Here is a 24014-nt window from a genome sequence, read left to right on the forward strand (position 1 = left end):
TAATAGAATATTACATAAAAAATTAGAACTGAAATTTTATTATTATTAAGCCAATAGGCTTCACTTCTTGGGAAATCTTGACATATTTGTTCGAATTTCTTGACAATCTTACGCCCTGGAAATAGAAAATGGTGTCCAGATAAATGGAAATAATATGGAGAAATGTTAGAAACTAAATCCTAACTGCGATTAACATATGGCAATGAAGGGAAAAAACCATCACACCATGCTCTATTTATGAGAAATTAATTAATAGATGCAAGTGTGCTAATGGCATTTAGGGAATGTTTTGTAGGTGGTGGTAAATGGTGAAGGTAAAGATTGTCTATCATCTATTGAATTGCCATGTTTTTTAATATGACAACAAACTCAAATGGTGTTGGGAAATATGGGGTTGTAGGGGAAGGCTAAATGGGTTGAAATGAATGAAACATGCTAGCGATGCAATGAGAAGGCCACTCCTAGTTTGCATGTCTATCCCTATTCCTTGTCTGATCACAATACACCCAGATTCATAGGCGCTCACTTCCAATTCTAAAAATGCCAGAAGAGATCATGTAGATGGGCTTCTCACTCAAAAAGGGGGAACCATTGTGAGATCCATATGCATGCAAATTTTGAAAAATTATGTCCCTTCTCATGAAGCTCCTTATTCAACATTTATCCTTTACAATAATGTTATATATTTAGATTCATTCAAATTTATCATTGAAAAAATATAGAGAAAAGTTGTACAAGACAAATTTGTCTTTGTTGGTTCAAGCTCTTGTGCTCTCCCTTGGTGGATGAGTTGATTTTTAGTTAAGATTTTATCTCATGTGACATAAATAGAGTCGAAATAAGAATTTCAATGCCCCTTTCTTGTATGTTATGAAATACAATATGTGTTTGAAGCTTTTTTTTTTTATGAGATTTGAACCGCCTCACAATAGGTGTTCCATAGTCATGTGCTAGGCCTGGCTTAGGAATAATCTATTCAAGCTAAGGACTACTTTTCCCCTACCATGAGGTGCATTTAGATTGTCAACCCAAGGACATATACTTGAAATGGTCGGCACAGTATGTGCACTAGGTACCTTGATGAGTCATTATGCTTGTGCTGCAGGAAAGTAAAAATGCAAAGGAAGGAAACTACACTACTGCTATGGAAAGGAAACTACTGCATCTATGAATGTTGAAAACACAATGAAAAGATAACAGATATTCCATCTTGACTCATCCATTAGACTGTTCTCGCAGATGCTGCAGGAAGGAATTAACTAGCTACGTCTTACTTAAAATATTGCTAATGCTTAGTAAAATGAATCTATTCTATCCTAATCTAATCCACCTTCCAAGTGGGCCCCCTTGGTTGGCTTCTCTAATCTACCAATGTAGGATAGAAACTAAAGAGAACTAATTCATTTCATTAATCAGTCATTACATAATTTAGAATTGTAAAACACAACTACAAAAAACTATAAATTAGTGTTCTCTCTTACTTGATAAAACTTATCAAAAATCAAAAACTAAAAACTAAAAAAAATTCACACATAGGAGTCAATCCCAACATATATAGGGAATCTACTCTTTATTACATAACAGAAAAGTAACTATCCTAAGTTAAGTCCACAAGAGAGAATATAGGAGAACAACTAAAAGCGGAAAGGAAAGATAACAAAATTGAGGAGGGAGCAATGAAGTTGTAGCATCCGCTTGTTACAATGTAAATGCAGAGAAGGTAATGGCTCGTAAAAACTCCTCCTTATTCTCTGCCATGTTTCCTAGAGTGGTTATAACTTCCTTTTCATGGTTGTTCCTTGATGCTTGTTTCTCCTTAAATGTTGTCGGCAACCAACTTCTGGATTCTTTCGCTTATCCTTTAATCCTTATCATCAGCTTAGTTATGATATAGGACATATTTGCAAATAAACATCCATCAAACTAAATTCAAGCATAAGAACGCACATTTGGATATTTATATGAAATACTGCATATTAGATATAATTTAGGCAAAGGATGACATAGTTTTTCTACCCCATAAATCATCAAAGGTTTATCAAACAAAGGCTTATAAGTGTTAAAACAAGGATAAACGAAATATCATAAAGTATCTTAAACATAACAAAATAAAGGCATTTTTTAGACTCATCATCTGCCCCCTGCTAAACTAATTACTTGTACTCAAGCATTACACTTCTTTGTCAAAGATCTGAGCTCCCCAACTTCTATCTTTCCCTTTCTGCTACTCTTGAAGGTGTAATAGAATCCTCTGGTCCTTTCCCATACTTCTCACCTGTGGTCTTCCTGCAACTTATCAAGTTTGTCAACATCAATATCATACAGGGGCCATAAAAGCATTGGAGGTTGCATGGTTAAAGGACACCATAGCTCTGGCCTTAGTTGCTTTTCCAGTTCTAAATATTTTGGAACTCTATATAGTGTTGCTTCCAAATTAATAGGACTGTGCAGCTTTGATTTCTTTAGAGAATCAGGTAACCGTGCCCATCTACCTCTTACTCCGGCCATAGCTCTCTGGAATGCAAAGTAGGGAAAGTTTTCATATTTGGCATATACTTTGGCTCTAGCAACAAATAGCTTCTTCCTAATGTCTGGATTACTCTTCCCATAGGTTAATGTAAACCAGTCTCGAAGCATTTCTTCTGGTTGTTTACTTTCTACCCTCAAGGGTAAAGGTTTTGTTCTCTCCTCATCTATGTAATTAACCAATTGTCTTTCATAATTTGCTTCATTAGACATCCATGACATTAAAGCTTTCAAATGCATATCTCCTATATAGAGCAAAGGATTCCACTCAGTTTCTATAGGAATGACAAAATTATGAATATACAACTCACATAATAGATTTTGCTGCCATGGTGTTAAGGTTTGATACAACCCATAAAACTCTTGTGCGGTTTTGAATTTTGCATTTACATTTCTGAGGGTTAACATCAACTGAAAAAAAAGATATTGTTCTTCCAAAAAAAAAGCATATACTCAAGGAGGTGGTCTGCAAGCAAGAGCTTGATCAGCTAATTTAAGTGCATGTTCCATGCGTTGTTTCTGTCTTTCTAGCTATTCTTTCAATTCTTCAATCTCCTCATTTTGTGATGTTATGATCTTGCTCATTCTTTTCTTCTCCTCTTTCCATAGTGCTTCAGCAAATAAATATTGTCCATATAATTGGAAAAGGAGTTTTTGCAAGGTGATGGCACTGTTATCCTCTTCATAATCCTTTTTCTTTTTCTGTTCCCGCCATAGATGTTCCGCCAAACTATTGATCCATGTTGACTTATAGGGGACTAAGGCAGTATTTGAATCATGACATTCAGGAACTACTTCATTCTCATGGCTTGAAACACCTGGTAAATCCATTAAGGTTTCATTAATTTCTTGCTCACATGTTGCAAGAGGACTACTAGAAGCTTCTTTCATCTCAGTGTGAAGGGGAGAATGGTCAAAAATTATCTACTCAAGAGACTCTAGAGCAGGTGCTTTAGACAATATAGGATTTTTAAAAATCTAACCTCTCATTCTAGGGCTTCTCCGCAAAGGAGTCTCTTCTTGTACTATTGTCTTTTGCCTACTTTTCTATTTCGGTATCATTGCTATAGGATTAGTTGCTGCAGGAACCTTCTTTGTTTTCTTCTATTGCTTAATTGCAGGACTAGGTTTTTATTGAGCAACGGTTTCTTCTGGTGACTTTCATTTCCTTTTAGCTTGACTAGTAGTGGGTTTAGGGATGTCCTATTTAGGTGGAGGCACATTCTCTTGAGTGGAAGCAAATTCTGGTTCAATCCCTTGTGCATTTTCTGTTTTAGCTCCCTTAATATTTTTTTTTGCAGGCTCACTACTGGGAACTATGTTTTCCTCACCCTACCGTTCACTAGGGTCAACTTGGGGTTGTAGGGTTTTAAATTTCACAAAGTCATCCCATGTCAAAGGGGATACATCCCTAAGAAACCTTTCTATTAACAACTTAATCAAGGCATGGTGTGTAACAGAATTATCTTTCCCTTTTTGAGTCTCTTTCGCACTAATACAGAGCATATTATACAGAAAATTTGGAAGATTCACAATAATATTGTGCCTTATACAACTAAGCAACTTAAAATGGTGTGCATGTAAGTGAGAAAATCTACCTTCACAAGTAAAATACCTAATGACATGCATTGCTAGGTTAGGGTATGGAGGCGGCAAAGACAATCTCTTGCACCCCTACTTTGTAACATCCAATGGAGGGTCATGTGGGGTAGTGAATTGGGCCCTTGCTGACCTAGCATCATGCGAGCTCAGATAATGCTCTCCAATAGGAGGTAACCCTATTAATTCTGCAATTTGTTCTTCTATTGCAATTACTATCAAACCCCATACAGAAGCTTCTCCTTCATCAAATGTCCTGGTGAATTCTACAACTGCTTCTTCATCATATGTTGTTAAATTCAAACAATAACCTAACCACCCGCATGCATTGAATCTTCTTACTGCTTCTATGTCCGAGAGCAACAAAATGTGCTCGACCAGCTCTTTTCTCTGTAAACCTCCTCCCATTTCTTGATACTTCTGCTACTCTATTTCCCTCTCCCTTTCTAAATGCAAACTTCAAAACTCTGCGTTATTTCTCAGACACTTCACTGCTTCTTTTTGGGAACATTAATTGCCATAACCAATTGTTATGTGCCATAATTAAACTTTAGGTAAAAGTAAATCATGAATTTGCATGGAAGTTGTCTAAAAACATGGTTCAAATGCCAAAAAAAATTTAAATAGGTCACATCATTGCTTAGCACAAAAAATTTGGCACGAACAAAGAAAAATTGATTCAGAAAGTGGGAGTACAACACTTGACATGGCATACTTATGGCAAAAAATTCTCATGAATAAAGGGTAATGCCAAGATTTTTGAAAATCATCACAGTTAATCAGGCATGTCATCGGATAGTACGACACTCCCCTACCCCCTGCTAATTTTACGACAAGTGTCCTCACATGTCAAACTAGTATGGGTTAGGGACTGGAATACGCTGTAATTATAGAGACTATGTAGTATTATATATAATTAACAATATCTACAAACTTATAGATGAATAATAGTTTGAACACGTTTATACCTGCCAAGTGGATTGTCACATGCTCCAAAAAAAAAAGGTGGCAGAAGTAATGTAAATGGCAGCATCCATCAGCATATGCAGATTTGATTGAAAACACAAAAATGTAAGTACGTAGAAAGTGAGTGGATGGAAGATTAAGAAATGGAGTGAGGTGGGTGGATGGAAGATTAAGATATGAATAGAAAGGAATATCATGAAAAGAAAATGGACTTTATGTGAACATAAAGTTATTATTATGGACATGCAAATTAAAATTAATGTTGAAGAGGAGCAGGCAGAAGGTTTTCACCTTCGGCTGCAGGAAGAGATACTTGAGTTGTTGTTGGATCCGGTTGTTCGAACTGTTGCATGAAGTCAGCTTTTTTTTGAGGCCATTTGTAAATTTTAAGTCAATGACCGTTGATCATCATTTTGAAAGGCATATCATCAATTGTGGTTAGTTGAACTGTTCCATTGTCAAAGACATGGATGATTTGATATGGTCTTAACCATCGCATTTGCAACTTCCTTGGCATATCCTTAAAGCGAGAATCATACAATAATACCAAGGTTGCATGGGTACATGGGTACGGGAATGGGAACAGGTACGGGTACGGGAACGGGTACGGGTATTTTTCAAAACAGGGGACGGGGGTACGTGTGTATGTCTAATTTTAATATTTTATATATATATATAATTATCTTATATAAAATCTGAAAATCAAAATATCAGTCATGAGTCATGACATTGAGCATCCAAAACAAGAAATCCAAAAATGTTTAAACTTATAAATTTTAATATATGAAACTGTGATAGTATGCTGAAGATTGTGATTGAAGGGTCTGGGAATTGCTCTGCTGTTTGAAGAAGTACTCACTCAACATTGATATTAAGAACAAGCTGCCATACTGGCTGAGAAAATCAGAGAGGCCATACATGCTGGGGTGAGTCTCATGAGTCTATAAGTTGGTTGTACATGTCCAAGAGGGTTTAAAAAATATCAGTTTTAAAATTTAGAGTCTAGATACTTAACAGAGAAGACAAACTTTAAATACAAACAATAACAGTAATAACTTCATAATGATAAAGATAGTTAAGTTTTAATAGAGAAGACAAACTTTAAATACGAACAATAACTTCATAATGATATATCAATATCATATAGATAGGACACATTGATATTAGAAATGATAAACTTCTAGTTTAAAGTTTAAACAGTGAAAATCAAAAAAAGTTTATGACTTTATAGATTATAATCTATTGTTAATCAGCATTGTACCAAAGTCTCAAACTGATTACATATCGAAATAAGCTTGATAAACAGCAAGCTGATATGCAAACAAAAAACTAAAACTAAAATCAGACATCTTAATCTATTTTCTAGTCTTCTATGTCTTCATCATCCATATCAAGGTCCTCAGTTATGATGCTGTCCAAATAGTCATCACTCTCGAGCTTAGGTTCCTCTGCTGGTAGAATAATAATAGGCAAGTCAATAAGGCCATCTACTTCAACCTCTCCATCCACAAGGGCAGCAAGTTCTCCATCAGGTGAGATTTGATCCCATTTTGATGAAGGACCATCATTGTATCCAGGATCTAGACGAGAGAGGAGATGAAGTGAGCTGTGAATGTACACCAATTTCTCTACTTTCTTTGACCCCAAATGGTTTCTCAATAGTGAATGGATGAACCCATAAGTACTCCAATTTCTCTCACAAGATGAAGAGCTAGCTACTTGTGAGAGCAATCTTATGGAAAATGATTACAATTTAGGAGCTTCACCTCCATGGTTCCAGCACCACTCTATAGGGTCTATCTTTAATTTCATATCATATAAAGCTTCCACAGAACCAAACTTACCTTTCCCACGTGAAAACTTATTCCATTGACTCCTTATAACTGCAACATCCTCACCTCGGCCATAGATCTTTTTTATTGCAGCCCAAAATCCTTTCATTACCTCTCTATCCTGATGTGGAGCCCTCTTCCCAGTCACTTGTATATCATGCCATTTAGGATTAAGAGCATACGCAGCACAATGAAGAGGTGTGTTAAGCTTATTCCATCTTCCATGTAACTTCTCCTCTATCAAAGGATATAGAGAAGGGTCTTTTATATCAGTTATTGTCTTCACTTTTTCACACATGGAATCTATTGCTTCATAAATTTCTCCCAAACATGCCTTATCTGAATCTGCATATCTGATTAGCTCACATATGGGCTTAATAAACTCCACAACAAATTTCACATCAGCCCAAAAATGCTCATCAAGAATCATACCTCGCACCTCAACAGCAGTATCTGAAGTAGATTGTCTCCAAGTTGTCCATGCTTCACTAACAACTGTGGAACACAAAGCTCCCTTGACTTCACAAAGGCGGTCAAGAAGAATGAAGTAAGAAGCAAAACGTGTATCAGCAGGTTTGAGTAGCTCCACCTTGGCAAATTTACAATAGATGGCTTGTGTGTGGTGGTGATTGCATATAAACATTTGTATTTTTCTCCCCTTCTCTATGAGATCTGTAATCCATTGAAACTTGCCAATGTCTTTGAGTGCATTATTTAACGAATGCACACAACAGGGTGTCCAAAATATATGCTTGTACTTTTTTTGCACCAACATACCTGCTGCTTTACAAACAGGGGCAGCATCAGTAACAACTTGGACCACATGTGTAGCCCCCACCTCCTCAATGCCCTCACATAGCTAGGTGTGTAGAAATTCTGCATTTTTTTCTTGCCCTGAATAGTCTATTGCCTTCAAAAAATAAGGCCCTTTGCTGCATGTTACCATGATATTAAGTAATGGACGATTTCTAGCATCTGTCCACCCATCCATCACAATACTGCATCCCTCTGTAACCCACACTCTTTTCAGTGGTGTAGTTTGTTCATCTAATCGACTTTTCTCTTTATCAAGTAAAGTAGTGCGAAGCTTTTCATATCCAGGTGGTTTATACCCTGTTGGTGCATGAAGGATAGCTTGGACCATCTCAGTGTAGAAAGGGGAGCAAGAAACATTAAATGCAATTCCATTTGCATAAAAGAATCGTGCAATTGCTGCATCAACAGCATCTCGACTGATCACATCAAACAATTCTTCAATGGGATTTGAGCTACCAATGTGTTGTCTCTTGCGAGCTACATCTATAGTTGAGACATCTACTTCTGAATCTCCATGTTGACTATGTACATGCCCTGTTGTTGAAGCATGAGAGCTCTTCTTAGCAACTTTCCCTTCAGCCCTTTCTTGCTCCCTTATAAGATCATATTGTTCCACCTCATTTGTACAAGGATCAACACCTACCCCAGATATGTGAAGGAAGTGAGCCTTCACTCTCGTGTAAGAACCTTTCCATTTCAAAGGGCAAAGCTTGCATGTGACCTCGGCTGATCCACCTGAACCCTTCGGCCCTCGAACACGATCAACATACTTCCACAAAGGATACAACGCTTGCTTTCCTCCACCTGACATTCTACCTGGAATTTTTTTTTAAAAAATTCAATAATTAGTGTCGAACTGTTGAGAAGATATTGTATAGCAAATAAAAAAGAATTAAAGACTTAAAGTTGCTTTATATTGCTTTATATTTTAAATTTAATATCTAAAATAAATTTCACTTTAAAATTTAAATGATTATTTAAATTGTAAACATCTATTTAAAATTTTAAAAATCTATATTGATATTATAATTTAATTTTTTTAAAATTTAAGATGATCGTGTATTGTTACAAGTCAAAATACTAAATAGTAAACTACTAAACTATAAATTAATTTAATTAAATCAATAAAATAATACTTTAATTAAATTTTATCAATTTTAAATTATAAAAAAAATTAAAAATTAAATAAATGCTAAAGTTAAACAATAACATTTAAAAATTAATTTCAATAAAGTTATACAATGTATAAATATTGAAATTTAAAAATATTTATTAATTTATTAATTTTATGTATTTTAAGACTTTAAAGTTACGTAGTTCCATCATATATAAAAATATTAAAATATTAAACTTTGTTAAAAGTTAAAACTAAAAACTTTAAAAATTAAAAGTTTAAAAATTAAAACTCAAACAAAATTAAAAAACGTTGAAAAATAATGTAAATGCGAGCAGAAAAGATGGTAAGGAAATGCGAGCAGAAAGAAGTTGATTAATGGATACCTGTCTATGCGAGCGCCGAGTCTGTGGTTGCAGAAAAATGGGTGGAGTTTCTGAACTTTGTGTGGCGTCTGAACCTCGTGTGGCGTCTGAAAAATACGTGGCGTCTGAGAAAAATGCGTGGCGTTTGAGAAAAATGCGTGAAACCGTCTTTGCCCTTCCATTTTTCAACTTTCTTTGACCTGCGTTTAACCTTGTCTTTGACTTGTGTTCAACCTTTAACCTCGTCTTTGACCTGCTCGCGGATGGAGAGTTTTTAATGTCGCGTTTTGCTAATATAACGTCGCGTTTTAGGTTACATTTTATTTCAACTTTCCAGCACGACAAATTGTGCCGCCTCTACCTTTTCAAAGCTGACGTGGCATTTTACGATTTAGGAAACGTGCCCTAGTTCGTACCCGGTACGGGATACGCATACCAGTACCCGATACGTGTACCAGGGGTCTGGGTATGCGTACCCGTGCAACCTTGAATAATACCCAATCTCCAGCTTTGAACTGTTTGTTGAGGATATGAGAATCGTGCCAATGTTTTCTCTATTTTTGCACTAGTTCAGTGTGTTCTAAAGTGGTCTTGCGCATTTCATCCAAAGAATTAAGATGCAGGAGACATTCTCTTTGTGCTGCAAGAAGATCAATATCTAAGGTCAATGCTCTTCTTAAAGTCTTGTGTTCAAATTCAATTGGAAGCATTGCCACTTTCCCATACAAAAGCTCAAATGGTGTGAATCCGATAGTGGTTTTCCAAGTTATTCTATAAGCCCAAACAGCTTCTTGTAATCGGCTGGTCCAATCTCGATGATGAAAATGGACTATTTTAGTTAGAATATTTTCTAGCTCACGGTTGGTAACTTCTGCTTGTCCATTGGCTTGTGGATGATAAGGACTGGATCTGCGATGCCTGATGTTATACTGTTTCATCAATTCTAAAATCAAGTTGGAAGTAAACTGTGTGCCTTGATCAATAACCAATTCTTTAGGAACTCCATAACGTGTAAAAATCTCTTCATACAGGAATTCGACAACTTTTTCATCACGGGCATGTTTCATAGCCTTAACCTCAACCCATTTGGTTAGGTAGTCAATACAAACCAGAATATAATACTTCCCATTGGATGGAGGATCAATAGGACCGATGAAGCCCATTCCCCATTTGTCAAATGGTGTTAACACCACTTGAGGGTTCGGAGGCATTTCATCTGTTTTGGTTGGGCGACCCATTCTTTGGCATTGGTCACACTTCCTTGTATAATTGATTGCATCTTTATGAAGGGTAGGCCAATAGTAACTAGTGGCTAAGATTTTGAAAGCTGTTCTTTTGGCTACAAAATGTCCTCCGCAAGGCTCATTATGACATGCATGTAAAATATCATATGTCTCATCTTCTCTTACAAATCTACGCATAACTTGATCAGGTCCTGTATAGAACAGAAAATTGTCTATCCATGAGAAATTGAAGCTTTTCTATATAAGCAACTTTCTCTCCGTATAAAAAAAATGCGTTGGTGTCTTATTAGTTGCAATGTAGTTAGCAATATCTACATACCATGGAACTTTAACAGCAATATGAAACAAATGTTCATCTGGAAATGCATCATCTACCAGAGTAGTGTCAGTATCATGATGATTGATTCTTGACAAATAATTAGCTATGACATTTGTTTTCCCAGGCTTATCTACTATGGTTATGTCAAATTCTTGTAACAATAGTAACCATCTTGCTAACCTACCAGTTATAGCAGGTTTGTTCATGAGATATTTGATTGCTGCATGATCAGTATGAACATAGATAGGATAACCTATGATGTAATGCCAAAATTTATTTAGAGCATAGACTACTGCTAACAATTCTTTTTCAGTCACTGTGTAATTTAGTTCTGGACCATGAAGACTCTTACTAATATAATAAATGGCATTCTCAAGATTTGAGTGTTTTTGTGCTAAAAATGCACCTATGGCATAATCAGAAGCATCTGTATATATGTGAAAAGGTAGGTTCCAATCAAGGCCTTGTAAAGTTGGGGTTGTGTTCAAAAGTTGCTTAAGCTGCAAGAAAGCTTTATCACACTCAAGTGTCCAATTGAATTTAGCTTCTTTGGTGAGAAACTTGTACAAGGGACTGGCTATTTTACTAAAATCTTTTATAAAATGCCTGTAATATCCAACATGTCCCAGAAAAGATCTGATACCTTTTAATTTAGTGGGTATAGGTAATCTTTGAATTACCTCAATTTTAGTTGGGTCTACTTGTATACCTGCAGTAGATATGAAATGACCAAGTACCACACCCTCTTGCATGAGCATGAAACACTTTTCACTATTTAGTGCCAAATTATGTTCTTGACATCTTACCAAAACTTTTTCAAGATTTATCATTGCTTCTTCAAAAGTAACTCCAAATGTTGTAAAGTCGTCCATATAGATTTCCATACAATCATGTGATATATCATCAAAAATACTAATTACAGCTCGTTGAAACATTGCAGGAGCATTACAAAGACCAAATGGTAAAACAAAGTATGCAAAAGTACCCCATGGACAGGTAAATGTAGTTTTTTCTTGGTCTTCAGGAGCAATACTGATTTGATTATAGCCACTGTATCCATCTAAAAAGGAGAAGTACTTCTTTCCAGCTAGTGTATCCAAAACTTGATCTATGAAGGGTAAAGAAAAAAATGATCCTTTTTAATAGCCTTATTCAACTCCCTATAATCTACACAAATTCTCCATTTTCCTCCTTTCTTAGGTACTATAACCAGCGGTGATACCCATTTACTATCAGATATAGGATAGATAAAGCTAGCATCAAGCAGTTTCTGCAATTCTATTTTGACTATTTCTCTGAGGCTTGGATTTATCCTCCTCTAAGGTTGACGAAGTGGTAGACAACCTTCATTAATGTATATCCTATGGGCACACAGTGTAGGGCTTAATCCTTTCATATCATCATAATCCCAAGAAAAAGTCTTCTCATGCTTCTGAAGAAATTCTTTTAATTGTTCCATCTGTACGTATGTCAATTTGGGGTTAACATGCAGTTTATGGCCTTTACTCAGTTCAATAGGAATAGTGGATTCTACCATAGCAATTTAAAAGATTGGGCTTCCTTCTAATTCATAGGGAAGTAGTGAACAAATATTTTCAGGTTCCTTAAGTAAAGTAGAGCTTGTATCACACTCCTCATATGTAATCAATTCTAATACAGAGCTTTCAGACACATCTTTTCCTACCACACAGGTGTTGGTAAGGATGCTCTAGATTACTAAATCTTCTTCTTGCAACTTTAGAAAAGATTGCCTATGTAACATCATAAGTTATACTAAGGAATTTATCTCTTCTTCTTCATCTCCTAAATCTGGCCAAAAAGATGTACTCAAATCTGGTAATGGTTGTGCAGGAGGATATAGATCAAATTGCTTGGTTGCTTGGCCATTTGATATGGTCATATTCCCTGATTTGCAATTTATGTTTGCATCTATTGTGGCCAACCATGGTCTACCTAGAATGACAGGATAGCTAGATAGGTTTACTTTAGGGGACAAAATCATGAAGTCCGCAAGATATTCTAGGGAATCTAAGCTCACAACAATATTTTCTATCATTCCATCAGGAATGACAGTGGAACTATCTGCAAGCTGCAGAATAGTTGGTGTGGGCCTTAATCCTTCTATTTGTAACTTCTTCATGGTTTCTTTAGCCATCACATTTATAGCAGCTCCCAAATCTATTAAGGCATTTTTAACAAATTGACCATTTATGCTGACACTTACTACTAGACTCCCTGGGTCAGAATATTTTGGTAAAATCACTCTTCCTAACATGATATCAGTTAAATTTCCAACAACATGAACTGTGGTAGGATCCTTCTTCTTCCTTCCAGGTTTCTTTAGACAAGCTTCCCTTATAGCTTTTCCATAAGCAGGAATGTCCTTAATAGCTTGAAACAAAGGTATTTGGACATGCATATTCTTCAACTGATTAACAATGTCAAAGGGTTGTTCCTTGCTTTGTTCAAGTTCCTTTTGTATTAGTTGGTCTGGAAAAGGAGGCTCTACTGCTGGTTGATCTGGTATTGGTATGGTTACATTAGTTGGGTCAACAGGTTCATCAACCAAAGGTTCTGATGCTGCAGGAGAGTCTGATACTTCAGTTATAAGAGGTGGCTTTGGTGCTGGTAAGGTCGTTCCAGATCTCAAATGTATATCTACAACATCTAGGGCATAAGTAGGGTACTACTGGGTATCAGTACTATACATAGGCTGCTGTGGTTTGCCATTTGGATTTGGCTAAGGCTGTACAGGTAGCTGTGTTTTTTTTTGAGGTCCACTATTTGTAAGTGGTGGCATTAAAGTAGGTTGTTGAGTTGGAGGGGGTAATTGTGGAATACTAGTATTTTGGTTAGGCCATTGTTGAGATCCCTTCCATTGGTTTAGAGATTGCCAATTCCATTGGTTTGGAAATTGCCAATTCCCTTGGAGTGGTTGTCATTGGTTCTGCTGGTTCTGGGGCCATTGGTTATTCTGTTGGTTAGGCCAAGGTTGTTGGAAATTTTGAGACCATTGAGACTGTTGTGGGTTATTTTGCCCAACATTATTCCAATTGGGTTGGTTTTGTGGAGGACCTTGGGTATTGCAGTTTTTCCATTGATTACCATATGAATTTGAATTTTGCAAGGGGTCTTGATGCATACCTTGACGTTGAGCCCATGGTCGGCATTGAGCAACAAAGAATACTTGCTCATCATCCCCATCTATCTTTACATATTCAGTTGGAAGATGTTGGTTCTCCATGCTTGCAACCAATTTACAGTGGCAATCCTTCTTTTGCTTTCGGCAATGAGGACAGTACTCAGCTAGTTGTAACTTAGCCTCTGCTTGCTTCTTCTTTGCAGTCATTATATCCAACTGTGTAGTGACATCATTACTGATGTCTTGTTTGAAATCTAACAACAAATTGGATATTTCAAGTTTTGAAATGCCTTGACTAATTCCTTTTGTAACCGTAGAACAGGGTCCTCGACCTTTCTTCATGGTTGACCTTGAGTAGTTCTGACATATCTTTTTGAGGTCATCCCATTGATCTTGATATACATCTCCACCGGCCATCAGGTCCAATGCTTCCAAATAGTCTTCATTCACTCCTCTTAGAAAGACTAGTTTTTGGGAATCTTTAGACAATGTGTGCTGAGGATTCTTTTGTAGTGTATATAAAAATCAAGAAACATAGTCTTCTAGTGTCTCTTCCTCCTTCTGTTATATCCTAAAGATATCATCTCCTCTTGTGCCAGATGCTTTGCAATATTCTTTATATTTTTCCAAAAACAAGGCTTGCATTTCATCCCAATTTATAGCTGCATTGGCTCCTAAGCCCATGAACCATCATAAAGTTGATTCTTTCAATGTGGCTGGAAATAATTTATGCTTATGGGCATCAGTGTTGTAGTCGAAACTATGACAAAGGATGTCGAACTCAAACAAGAAGGTATCAGGGTCTTCAGTTGCAAGGCCATAGAACTTCAGAAGAGCAGTGGGAGGTATATTCTTGAGATTGGCATTGGTTATGAGACTTGGAAGTGGAAATGGAAAAGTGGGTTGTGCCATGACTGGTGGGACTAGATTATGAGTTTGCTGCTGAAAAGGAATGTTAGGCACTGGGTGATTAACAACTGGTGGATTCGAGGTAGTGTTATCAAGAAAACTGGTCAATATTTCAGTGAAAGGTTGGAGACCAGATATATCTAGGGATTCAGCTCTTGATGATGATACTGTGGGGAAAATAGGACTTGCGTCTTCAAAGGGAAACTCAACTTCTTCTTCAACTTCTTCATTCAAATTAACAGATCCCTGTGGAAGAAATCTACCATATTCATCTCGTCGTCTTCCTCTTCAATGCATGCAACTAAAATTTTCACACTAGTAAAAAGAACTTAATCTAAAAACTATGACTCAAAAATGCTCCTAGCTTGACACCATCCCCAGCAACGGCGCCAAAAATGAACCACCTCACAATAGGTGTTCCATAGTCATGCGCTAGGCCTGGCTTAGGAATAATCTATTCAAGCTAAGGACTACTTTTTCCCTACCATGAGGTGCATTTAGATTGTCAACCTAGGGACGTATACTTGAAATGGTCGGCATAGTATGTGCACTAGGTACCTTGATGAGTCATTATGCTTGTGCTGCAGGAAAGTAAAAATGCAAAGGAAGGAAACTACACTACTGCTGTGGAAAGGAAACTACTGCATCTATGAATGTTGAAAAAACAATGACAAGATAACAGAGATTCCATCTTGACTCATCCATTAGACTGTTCTCACAGATGCTGTAGGAACGTTCATGAAGTGTAATGCTATAGGAAGGAATTAACTAGCTAGGTCTTACTTAAAATACTGCTAATGCTTAGTAAAATGGATCTATTCTATCCTAATCTAATCCACCTTCCAAGTGGGCCCCCTTGGTTGGCTTCTCTAATCTACCAACACAGGATAGAAACTAAAGATAACTAATTCATTTCATTAATCAGTCATTACATAATTCAGAATTGTAAAACACAACTGCAACAAACTATGAATCAATGTTCTCTCTTACTCGATAAAACTTATCAAAAACCAAAAACTAAAAACTAAAAAAACTTCACACACAGGAGTCAATCTCGACATATATAGGGAATCTACTCTTTATTACATAACAGAAAAGTAACTATCCTAAGTTAAGTCCATAGGAGAGAATATAGGAGAACAACTAAAAGTGGAAAGGAAGGATAACATAATTGAGGAGGGAGCAATGAAGTTGCAGCATCCGCTTGTTACAACGTAAATGCAGAGAAGGTAATGGCTCGTAAAAACTCCTCCTTATTCACTGCCATGTTTCCTAGAGTGGTTATAACTTCCTTTTTGTGGTTGTTCCTTGATGCTCGTTTCTCCTTGAATGTTGTCGGCAACCAACTTCTGGATTCTTCCACTCATCCTTTAATCCTTATCATCAGCTTAGTTATGATATAAGACATATTTGCAAATAAACATCCATCAAACTAAATTCAAGCATAAGAATGCACATTTGGATATTTATATGAAATACTGCATATTAGATATAATTTAGGCAAAGGATGACATAGTTTTTCTACCCCATAAATCATCAAAGGTTTATCAAACATAGGCTTATAAGTGTTAAAACAAGGATAAACGGAATATCATAAAGTATCTTAAACATAACAAAATAAAGGCATTTTTTAGACTCATCAAGATTGAATGAAATGTCATTTTTCATCTCCTTAGAAATGCCCAAATTAGCACCTACAACAATTTTCATTATGGTATGGGCTTTTGGGTGAGTACTCTATAATCATCTTTTCTACTGATTGAAATATATAGCCAATTCAAGATTGTGGGTGAGTCAATGATATATGTGTGGAGCAATGGCCAAGAGCTTCACGCAAGGTACTATTTAAAGCTAGCTCTGGTCTTCACCAAACCCTAATTCACAAAACATCATTCCTAAATTTCTACATGAGGGGCATTTAGATATACCATTAAGTTCTGACTAAAGTTTTTGGGAATGTAGGCCGAGACACTAGGGTAAACTTTAAGAAGGTAACCTCCAAAAAATGATATAAAATATTGGTGAATCTTTCATTATTTTGAAAATAAAAAAATATTTCTATTGGCGAATTTCTCAAATTTTTATTCTAAATATTATTAATATTGGCAATTATTTTTTAATATTTTTTTTTTAGTTTAAAATATTGACAAATCTCAATAATAATAGGAAGTTTATTAATCACCATGGAATATTAAAAATCAAAATTGAGCATTCTTTTACCTCATGGAATATTATGAGGATCATTACATATACTTTAAATCAATAGTTAAAACTAAATATTAGTGAGATATCCCTAAAGTAACTAATAATTATGATAATTATTGGTCAATTAAATTTAATTTCTCCAATAATATATTATATTTAGGTGACTCAAATCTAATCATGTAACAAATATTGTGGCGAATATTTGAATTTAAAATTTTCAATAAAATAAATTATTGAGCAATTTTAAATATTCTAGAACTAAATTTTATAAAACTATGGCAATTTAGGTTGTATCAAATCTTAAGTTATTAGCCAAATTACTAGCCAAAAAATTCTAAAATCAGCCAATTTATGAATATTAGACACTAAAATATACCTTGCGAGACACTGAAAAATTATCAAGTCCCATTGTCATTGACAACAACCACATTACTTCTTGGCTCCATCCAAACTATTGTCTTCGTAATAATTTTAGACAAGTTTGTTGGTGCATCATCATGGCTTTTGTATTGGAGGGGGTTGTCACTATTATGTTTGGGTCAAATAACTATGCAGATCAAAAGATCACAAACCTAAGAATTCCCATAACATCCACAACATATATAACTGAAATCAAGAATTCTTAGAAAAAATCATAATATATAAACAATGAACATTTATAAATTATAATATCATACACTTTAAAATAAACTAGAATAATTGCTTAATGGAAATACGTGATCTAAATTATTAAGCTTAACTACAACTCATTTAAAATTATATAATAAAATTTTAATAGAAACCTAAAACTATAATTATTTAACCACAAAAATGACATTCAAATTACAAACATTAAAAAGTAGCTACAATATCAATTTAAGGTAATAATAACTGAGTGCAACAGTCTGTAACAATAATTGCAGTCTAAAAGTGAACAAAGATGGCTATAAAAGATGACATAATAAAAGTTGAATTACAACAATATAAAAACATATATTGTTGCTCTTTTACTTTGTCACTAAGAGACTCAGCTTGTATATGAATATATGTTGGGAGAATCCCTAATGGACCACCTTTATGGTAACTAAAATTCAGCCTAAAATGTTTCTTCAATTTGTTCAAAATTTAAGATAAAAGTAAGAAAATATTTCCAAATATACACTACTTGTTGTTACTTTCTTCACACAAGTCCCCATTCATGGAAGTATCCAATTTTAGATTTGAAATCCATGCTTCAAATAGCTTTAGATGTAACCCAAGGTAAATATTTTCTTTGTTCAAAAGCTAATATTATGACTAGTATCGTTAAACTAATATTTGTTGTGTTTTTTAAATGTTTGGAGTACCTGCGTGTTGATTGCACATGAAAAATAAATCACAAAGATATTAAAAACTACAAGCATTCTTCTACACAAGGATAACAATTGATGGAGAGCATTCTATAGGTGTAAGTCTTCTTGAGTAGAAATAAGCCTTATTAGATAGGTAAGATATCCTAAATAATTTGTATAATTTGTACAAGTGAATCAAGATAATAGATTGAAAGTTTTGTTAATTGATATTGGGGACAAAAATTTGATATAATGAATTGTTTTGTCTTGACATATCAAGCCATTTTTCAAGTTAGGATATCATTTAAACATTGCAAAAATTATGGAAAAGAGACTAGGTGATGATTACAAAATAAAATTCATTGTCCATATAGGTAAGCTAGCCATAAGATGTGTTGAACATAACTAACTTTTTATTCTACAATAGAGAAGTACAAATGATATAAGGGATAAGTGAAGAGAATGGATAATTATTATTAGTGTGTGCTTGGCCAAGTAGATCCATCTTATCCATTTAGCAACATAACTTCAATCTCCTTTAACAATGTTTTAAAATCTATCATTATTATTATTTCATTTAGTGATATGTCATTCTTTTTTTTGGGTTTGACCTCTTCTATTTGTCAACCTATTATTCTGGATGATTCTTATATCTCATACACACCTCAGTATAATATTTCTATAATGCCAATAGTGTTATGTATGAGATAGCGTTACATACACCCTATTAAACTTTTCTTTTGTCAAGGTTCATTCTATCATGATATGAGACATGGAGTGTGAGCATTTCCAAGCTATCAAACTTGTAGATTTGGGATACTTGGCCTTTCAAATGGTACACATGAATGTTAGTTCAAGTCACCATGGAAGTTGCATAAATCTCACAATGATCTGCCCAAGTTCCATTATTTGTCATTTTTTCATAGTATTATTCAAAATTCATTTCACCTTTCTAAGAAAATAATGGCTCAAAGTTTGAACAATGCTCTATAATGTATACCACTAGCATACTATGATACTTTGAGTGTTAGCTTTGGTCCCTTCAAGGTGATCTATTACGGATCTGAAAAAAATTCCAATAGTAGAATTTGCACCATTCATATCTATAATCCATTATGTCGATCCTTTTTCTTTTTTTGGCTCTCCTCATTTTTTGCGTCATCCAATAGGACGCTTAATTGAGATTGCACATGTCTAATGGAGGAAGAGGTAGTTTTAGTTAAAGAGTTCTTTAAGATGTATAATTTAGATAGATAGTGAAATGTATAATTCAAGCTTACAAATCAACCACAAGAATTTTATTTTGAAAGAGCACAATGTTATGTTCAACTATTCTATAACATTCTCAACCTTAGCATAAATCATCAAATTCATTCATGTGTGATCCTAGAAAATACGAACCTGACTAGTGGTAGATTTGATTTAAATGCAACCCTACATCATAAAAATTAGATTAATTCAAGTTTATGAGCATGTACACAAGAAATAACCTCTTAAGGTGTAGGAGACAAATCATTATAGTCATAAGTGATGGGAGAGCCAAACTGAGGCTAATACATCTTTGATAAGGTGTGAGGATCAAGTACTAATATGTCTTCTATATATAGAAACAACTTATATTTCCTTGACATAGAGTGAGGAAAGTGTAACTGTCTATGATATATTGACACTATTCTACTCAGGGCAGTAATAGATACAATTTTTGAGCTCTATAGTATTGACACACATGTTTGGTGAGACATTCCCACATTCATGTCTTGGTCATGAAATTTTACCATATATAGTGCCTATAGCAGTTTATAATTCCCCTTATATTATATTTTATTGTGTTTTAAAATAGTGCCTATACTTGCATTTTAGAATTCCCCTTAGATTATATTTTATTGTAGTTTTAAAAATAAACAATAATTTTTATTTATTTAAATTTCAAAAAGTTGATGATTATTAAAGAATTAATTTAATATTTTTAATTAATAAATTATTCATCGATCAAATATTGTAGATTAATTTATATTAAAAAAATGAACCTTACATAAAAAATAATCATTATAACTACTAAAATGTCATTGTAACTTTAATTAAAAAATAGCAAAAAACTTATAAAATAGTTCTTTATTAGAAACCTTTTAATAATAATATAAAATTTTCTTATTCTCCATATAAATAAATAAATAATAAATTATTCAAATATAAGCTAAAATTATTTAGATCTTGGCAAAATAGTGTGAACAAATGATTCAAACTCTGATTAATCAGTGTCGTCTACCACGATGTTCTCAAAGCAAGCATTAGCTTATTTATTTTTATATTCAACATAGCTTGGTACTTTGATGTACAATATCATATGCAGAACTATCATTGAAGCAAAATTACAGTTTTCTTACATTTACAATTGATATCAAATACTTTAAATTGCTATATGGTGTGAGATATAGCATACAATTTTCTTGTTTTTAAGAAACCAAACCATTAGAAAAGGTATATCTTGTAGATATTTTGTTTGTACCATAAATGTAGAAAAAATAATATTAGTTAAATAGTAATTATACATACTTATGATTTTGTATTGTTCCATATTATTCTTAGGATATCTAGAAATGACATTTGGCATGTTGGTATATTGTCGAGCAATTTATTTGTTCACTTATCGATTCACTTGTCCAGACCCATATGCTGAAAAGTCTCTATGTTTATATATTTTAAGCACTCAACAACCTCTTTTATTTTTCTTGTCTGAAATATTGAGTTTCTCATGCTCATTTGTATTGACTGTTAACCTTATAACTTAGGGGACTTCATTTTTTGCTACTCTGCCAAATATCAAAAGGATAAAAATAAAGAGAAGGCACTCTATATTCTTTCATTCTCCCCTTCTCTCACAATCATTTTATGTAATTTAGATATCTTCTTATTTTATTTTAAAAAAATATAAAATCAAATTAAATATTTTTAATAGATCTTTAATATGGATGAGTTATATTGTTGAATAGATATGCAATATAAATATATGAGAGGGGGAAGTTTTTAGTAGTTATCTTGGTGTGTTTATCAAATAATATTTTTGCACAAATTTAGTTATCATAGAATCAAGAGAGTTATCATGCATGTAAACACCAAAATTCATATTGGGATAAAAAAGGATTTGTGGGTCCACATAAAGAATGAACACTAAAGAAAAATATGAGTTGTAGTTAAGAAATGCATGAGGTCTATGAATAATGATACATGAATTAAGGAGAGAAGATAAGAATAACAACCCCCTCCCCACATAGTTGAATGGTTAGAAAATACAAAGGATGTATGCATTAGCTTTAATGTAGTGGCAAAAGAATCTTCATAATATTAATTAATAGATGTAATAAATATATGATTCATCAATTTTAAATATTTTAAAAGCAATAGGAAAACTTATTGGAATGTTCTATGTAGCGGTGAAATATCAGGCATTACACAATGCAATAAAAATTTGATTAATATATTTCAGTTTTCAAACAAAAGAAATGAATGTAGTTTTAATTCAATAAATTAGAAGTTAGAATTTTATAATGAAAAATATTTTTAAAGATGAAAACAATGTGTTGAAGTTTATAATATATTTTTTAATCATCACTTTGTTTCTTTGATTAAGATACATAGAATAGATAAATATTTATATTTTTGTAGTACAAATGCAACAATAATTTCAAATAGGTATGTTCCCTATATAAAATAATGAGCTTTGAAAGTGAATATATGTACAACTTTATTTTATAGGCTAGTGGGATTGCAAGATTTGAATATATGTACTTATTTACATTTTGAACAAGATCAAAAACTTAGTAATGTTTCCTAGAATTTCAGGTATGCAATTGTGATGATAAAAATGGTTTAGAATGACTACTTATATTGCGCCCCATTCGTTAGTGTTATAACATTTATTTTGATCTGATTAAATGTTGCAATGTAATAATTTTTAATAGGAGCAATTTCACATTAGGAATCTCATGTTACTTGTAAGAATAGATAACTTAGTCATACAATTTCACATCACAAATCTCATGTTACTTGTAAGAATAGATAAGCTTAGCCATACAATGAAATCTTAGAATTTGATCATTGTGAATGAAAAGGGTGCAAAGATATTGGTAAAAGTTGTAAAGATTTTTTTTATCTTACCAATATTTCACCATATATACAAAATGTTAGCAACAAACTTCTTATGTCAGTACTATAGTGACATCATTCAATATCTATAAAACTATAGTGTGATCCTTGCACCCTTCAAACATGCAAGTGCTAGTTATTAAGACCTTGAAATAAATAGTACATTGACTTTTTTTTTTGAAGAATCTGAATTTTTAAAGAACATTTCAGTATGAATTCTCCTTGATTTCAATGCTCAATAGCAGAATGTGCAAAACAAAGTCTGATTTTTTTTTTTTTTTTCAATATTTTAACTTTTAAATGCATTTTGTCAACAGAATAGCCCACACCAAATAAATATACAGGGATGGCTATAACCTCGTAACGTTTTTAATCTAACAGGGATGAAAACAATAGCATTTAAGCTTGGCTTCGTTACATTCTCCCCGAGTCTGATGATCTTCATTTATACACTTATTGTTGCACTCACTATCCCTAAAGATGATGCACAATCCATGAAAAGCTCCGCTGAGGCTAGCGCACTCATTAGCCATGGTCACTGCTCATATTACACATGAATGACTATAACTTCACAGTTTTTCCAAAAAAAACCATCGAAACAGAAAATAAATTCACTCATATCAGCAAACAAAAGCTATGAATATTGAAGAGAAGAAGAATATATATTACCAGAAGCTGTAAGAAACAAAAACATGAGAAACACATACACTGCCTTCGCCATGTGAGGAACTACAGATCCTCAGAGATAATTAATGTATTCTGTGAAGATAATTTTACAGCTTGTACGTCGTCTGTTTCAAGGTAGTTATATAGCTCGAACACCACATCAGACCCAAGTAAACACAAGGAAATGACTCCAAATCACACCCCAGATCTCGTGCCGTTCGTCCACTTTGTTATTTTTTATGAGAGCTCAAACATCAGATCGGACATAAATACTTGTTATGATCGAATCAATACATCGATTTTCATTCCATACACGTATATATAATAATAACAATGTTATGTTTCATTTATTATAATATGGCCCTTCATGGGATCCGTTTCAGCCGCTTGTGATTCCAATTGCAAGATTGACATGAAGCTAAGGATAGGATAGCCCTAAAATTATCAACGAACACGCAATCATTCATTTTTATTATTACTATATAGAGAGTGAATTTAGATTTCAAAAGATGATGAGACGAATGCACATGAGTATTACATTCGAAATTTGGATAGTTTGGTCGATGATACACCAACCCGATGTTTTCTCTTGTACTGCAATAAAAAAAAGGCGTTTTAGACAGAGTGATCCAGCTTCTTGGAAAGTGTATTCTCGAATGCATCACCTCTTAGGGCTCATTTTGCAACGAGAATACAAATGGAATAGGTATATGTATATTCTTAAGATTTTCAATTTTCTGTTTGGATGCACCAAATCGGAATTGTGATTAAAATTACAGCACAACACAACAAAGAAACCAAACAAGAGAGAAAGCCATAGAGAGGAGAAGCCATGGAGAAACCCAAAATGGGCTCTAC

General features: G+C 33.9%; 1 protein-coding gene across 1 annotated transcript; it reads right to left on the bottom strand.

Annotated features, from left to right (window-relative positions):
* Positions 1-6453: 6453 nt before the first annotated feature.
* Positions 6454-8550, bottom strand: LOC149547823 (uncharacterized). The gene is made up of 4 exons (XM_089794191.1): positions 7867-8550; positions 7701-7782; positions 6936-7595; positions 6454-6671 (listed from the first exon to the last, which is right to left on the bottom strand). Exons 1-4 carry the CDS (start codon positions 8548-8550, stop codon positions 6454-6456), a joined length of 1644 nt encoding a protein of 547 aa, XP_089650317.1.
* Positions 8551-24014: the final 15464 nt, after the last annotated feature.

Source organism: Cupressus sempervirens, chromosome 7, assembly GCF_028749045.1.
Source record: "Cupressus sempervirens isolate cs-2001-9-10 chromosome 7, ASM2874904v1, whole genome shotgun sequence".
Lineage (NCBI taxonomy): Eukaryota > Viridiplantae > Streptophyta > Pinopsida > Cupressales > Cupressaceae > Cupressus > Cupressus sempervirens.

Coding starts and splice junctions, on each gene's coding strand:
- LOC149547823 (XM_089794191.1), bottom strand. CDS start 8,550: ATGTCAGGTGGAGGAAAGCAAGCGTTGTATCCTTTGTGGAAGTATGTT. Junction 7,783..7,866: donor GTCCATTACTTAATATCATG/GTAACATGCAGC, acceptor CTACACACCTAG/CTATGTGAGGGCATTGAGGA. Junction 6,672..6,935: donor TAAGTTTTCACGTGGGAAAG/GTAAGTTTGGTT, acceptor TCTCTCGTCTAG/ATCCTGGATACAATGATGGT.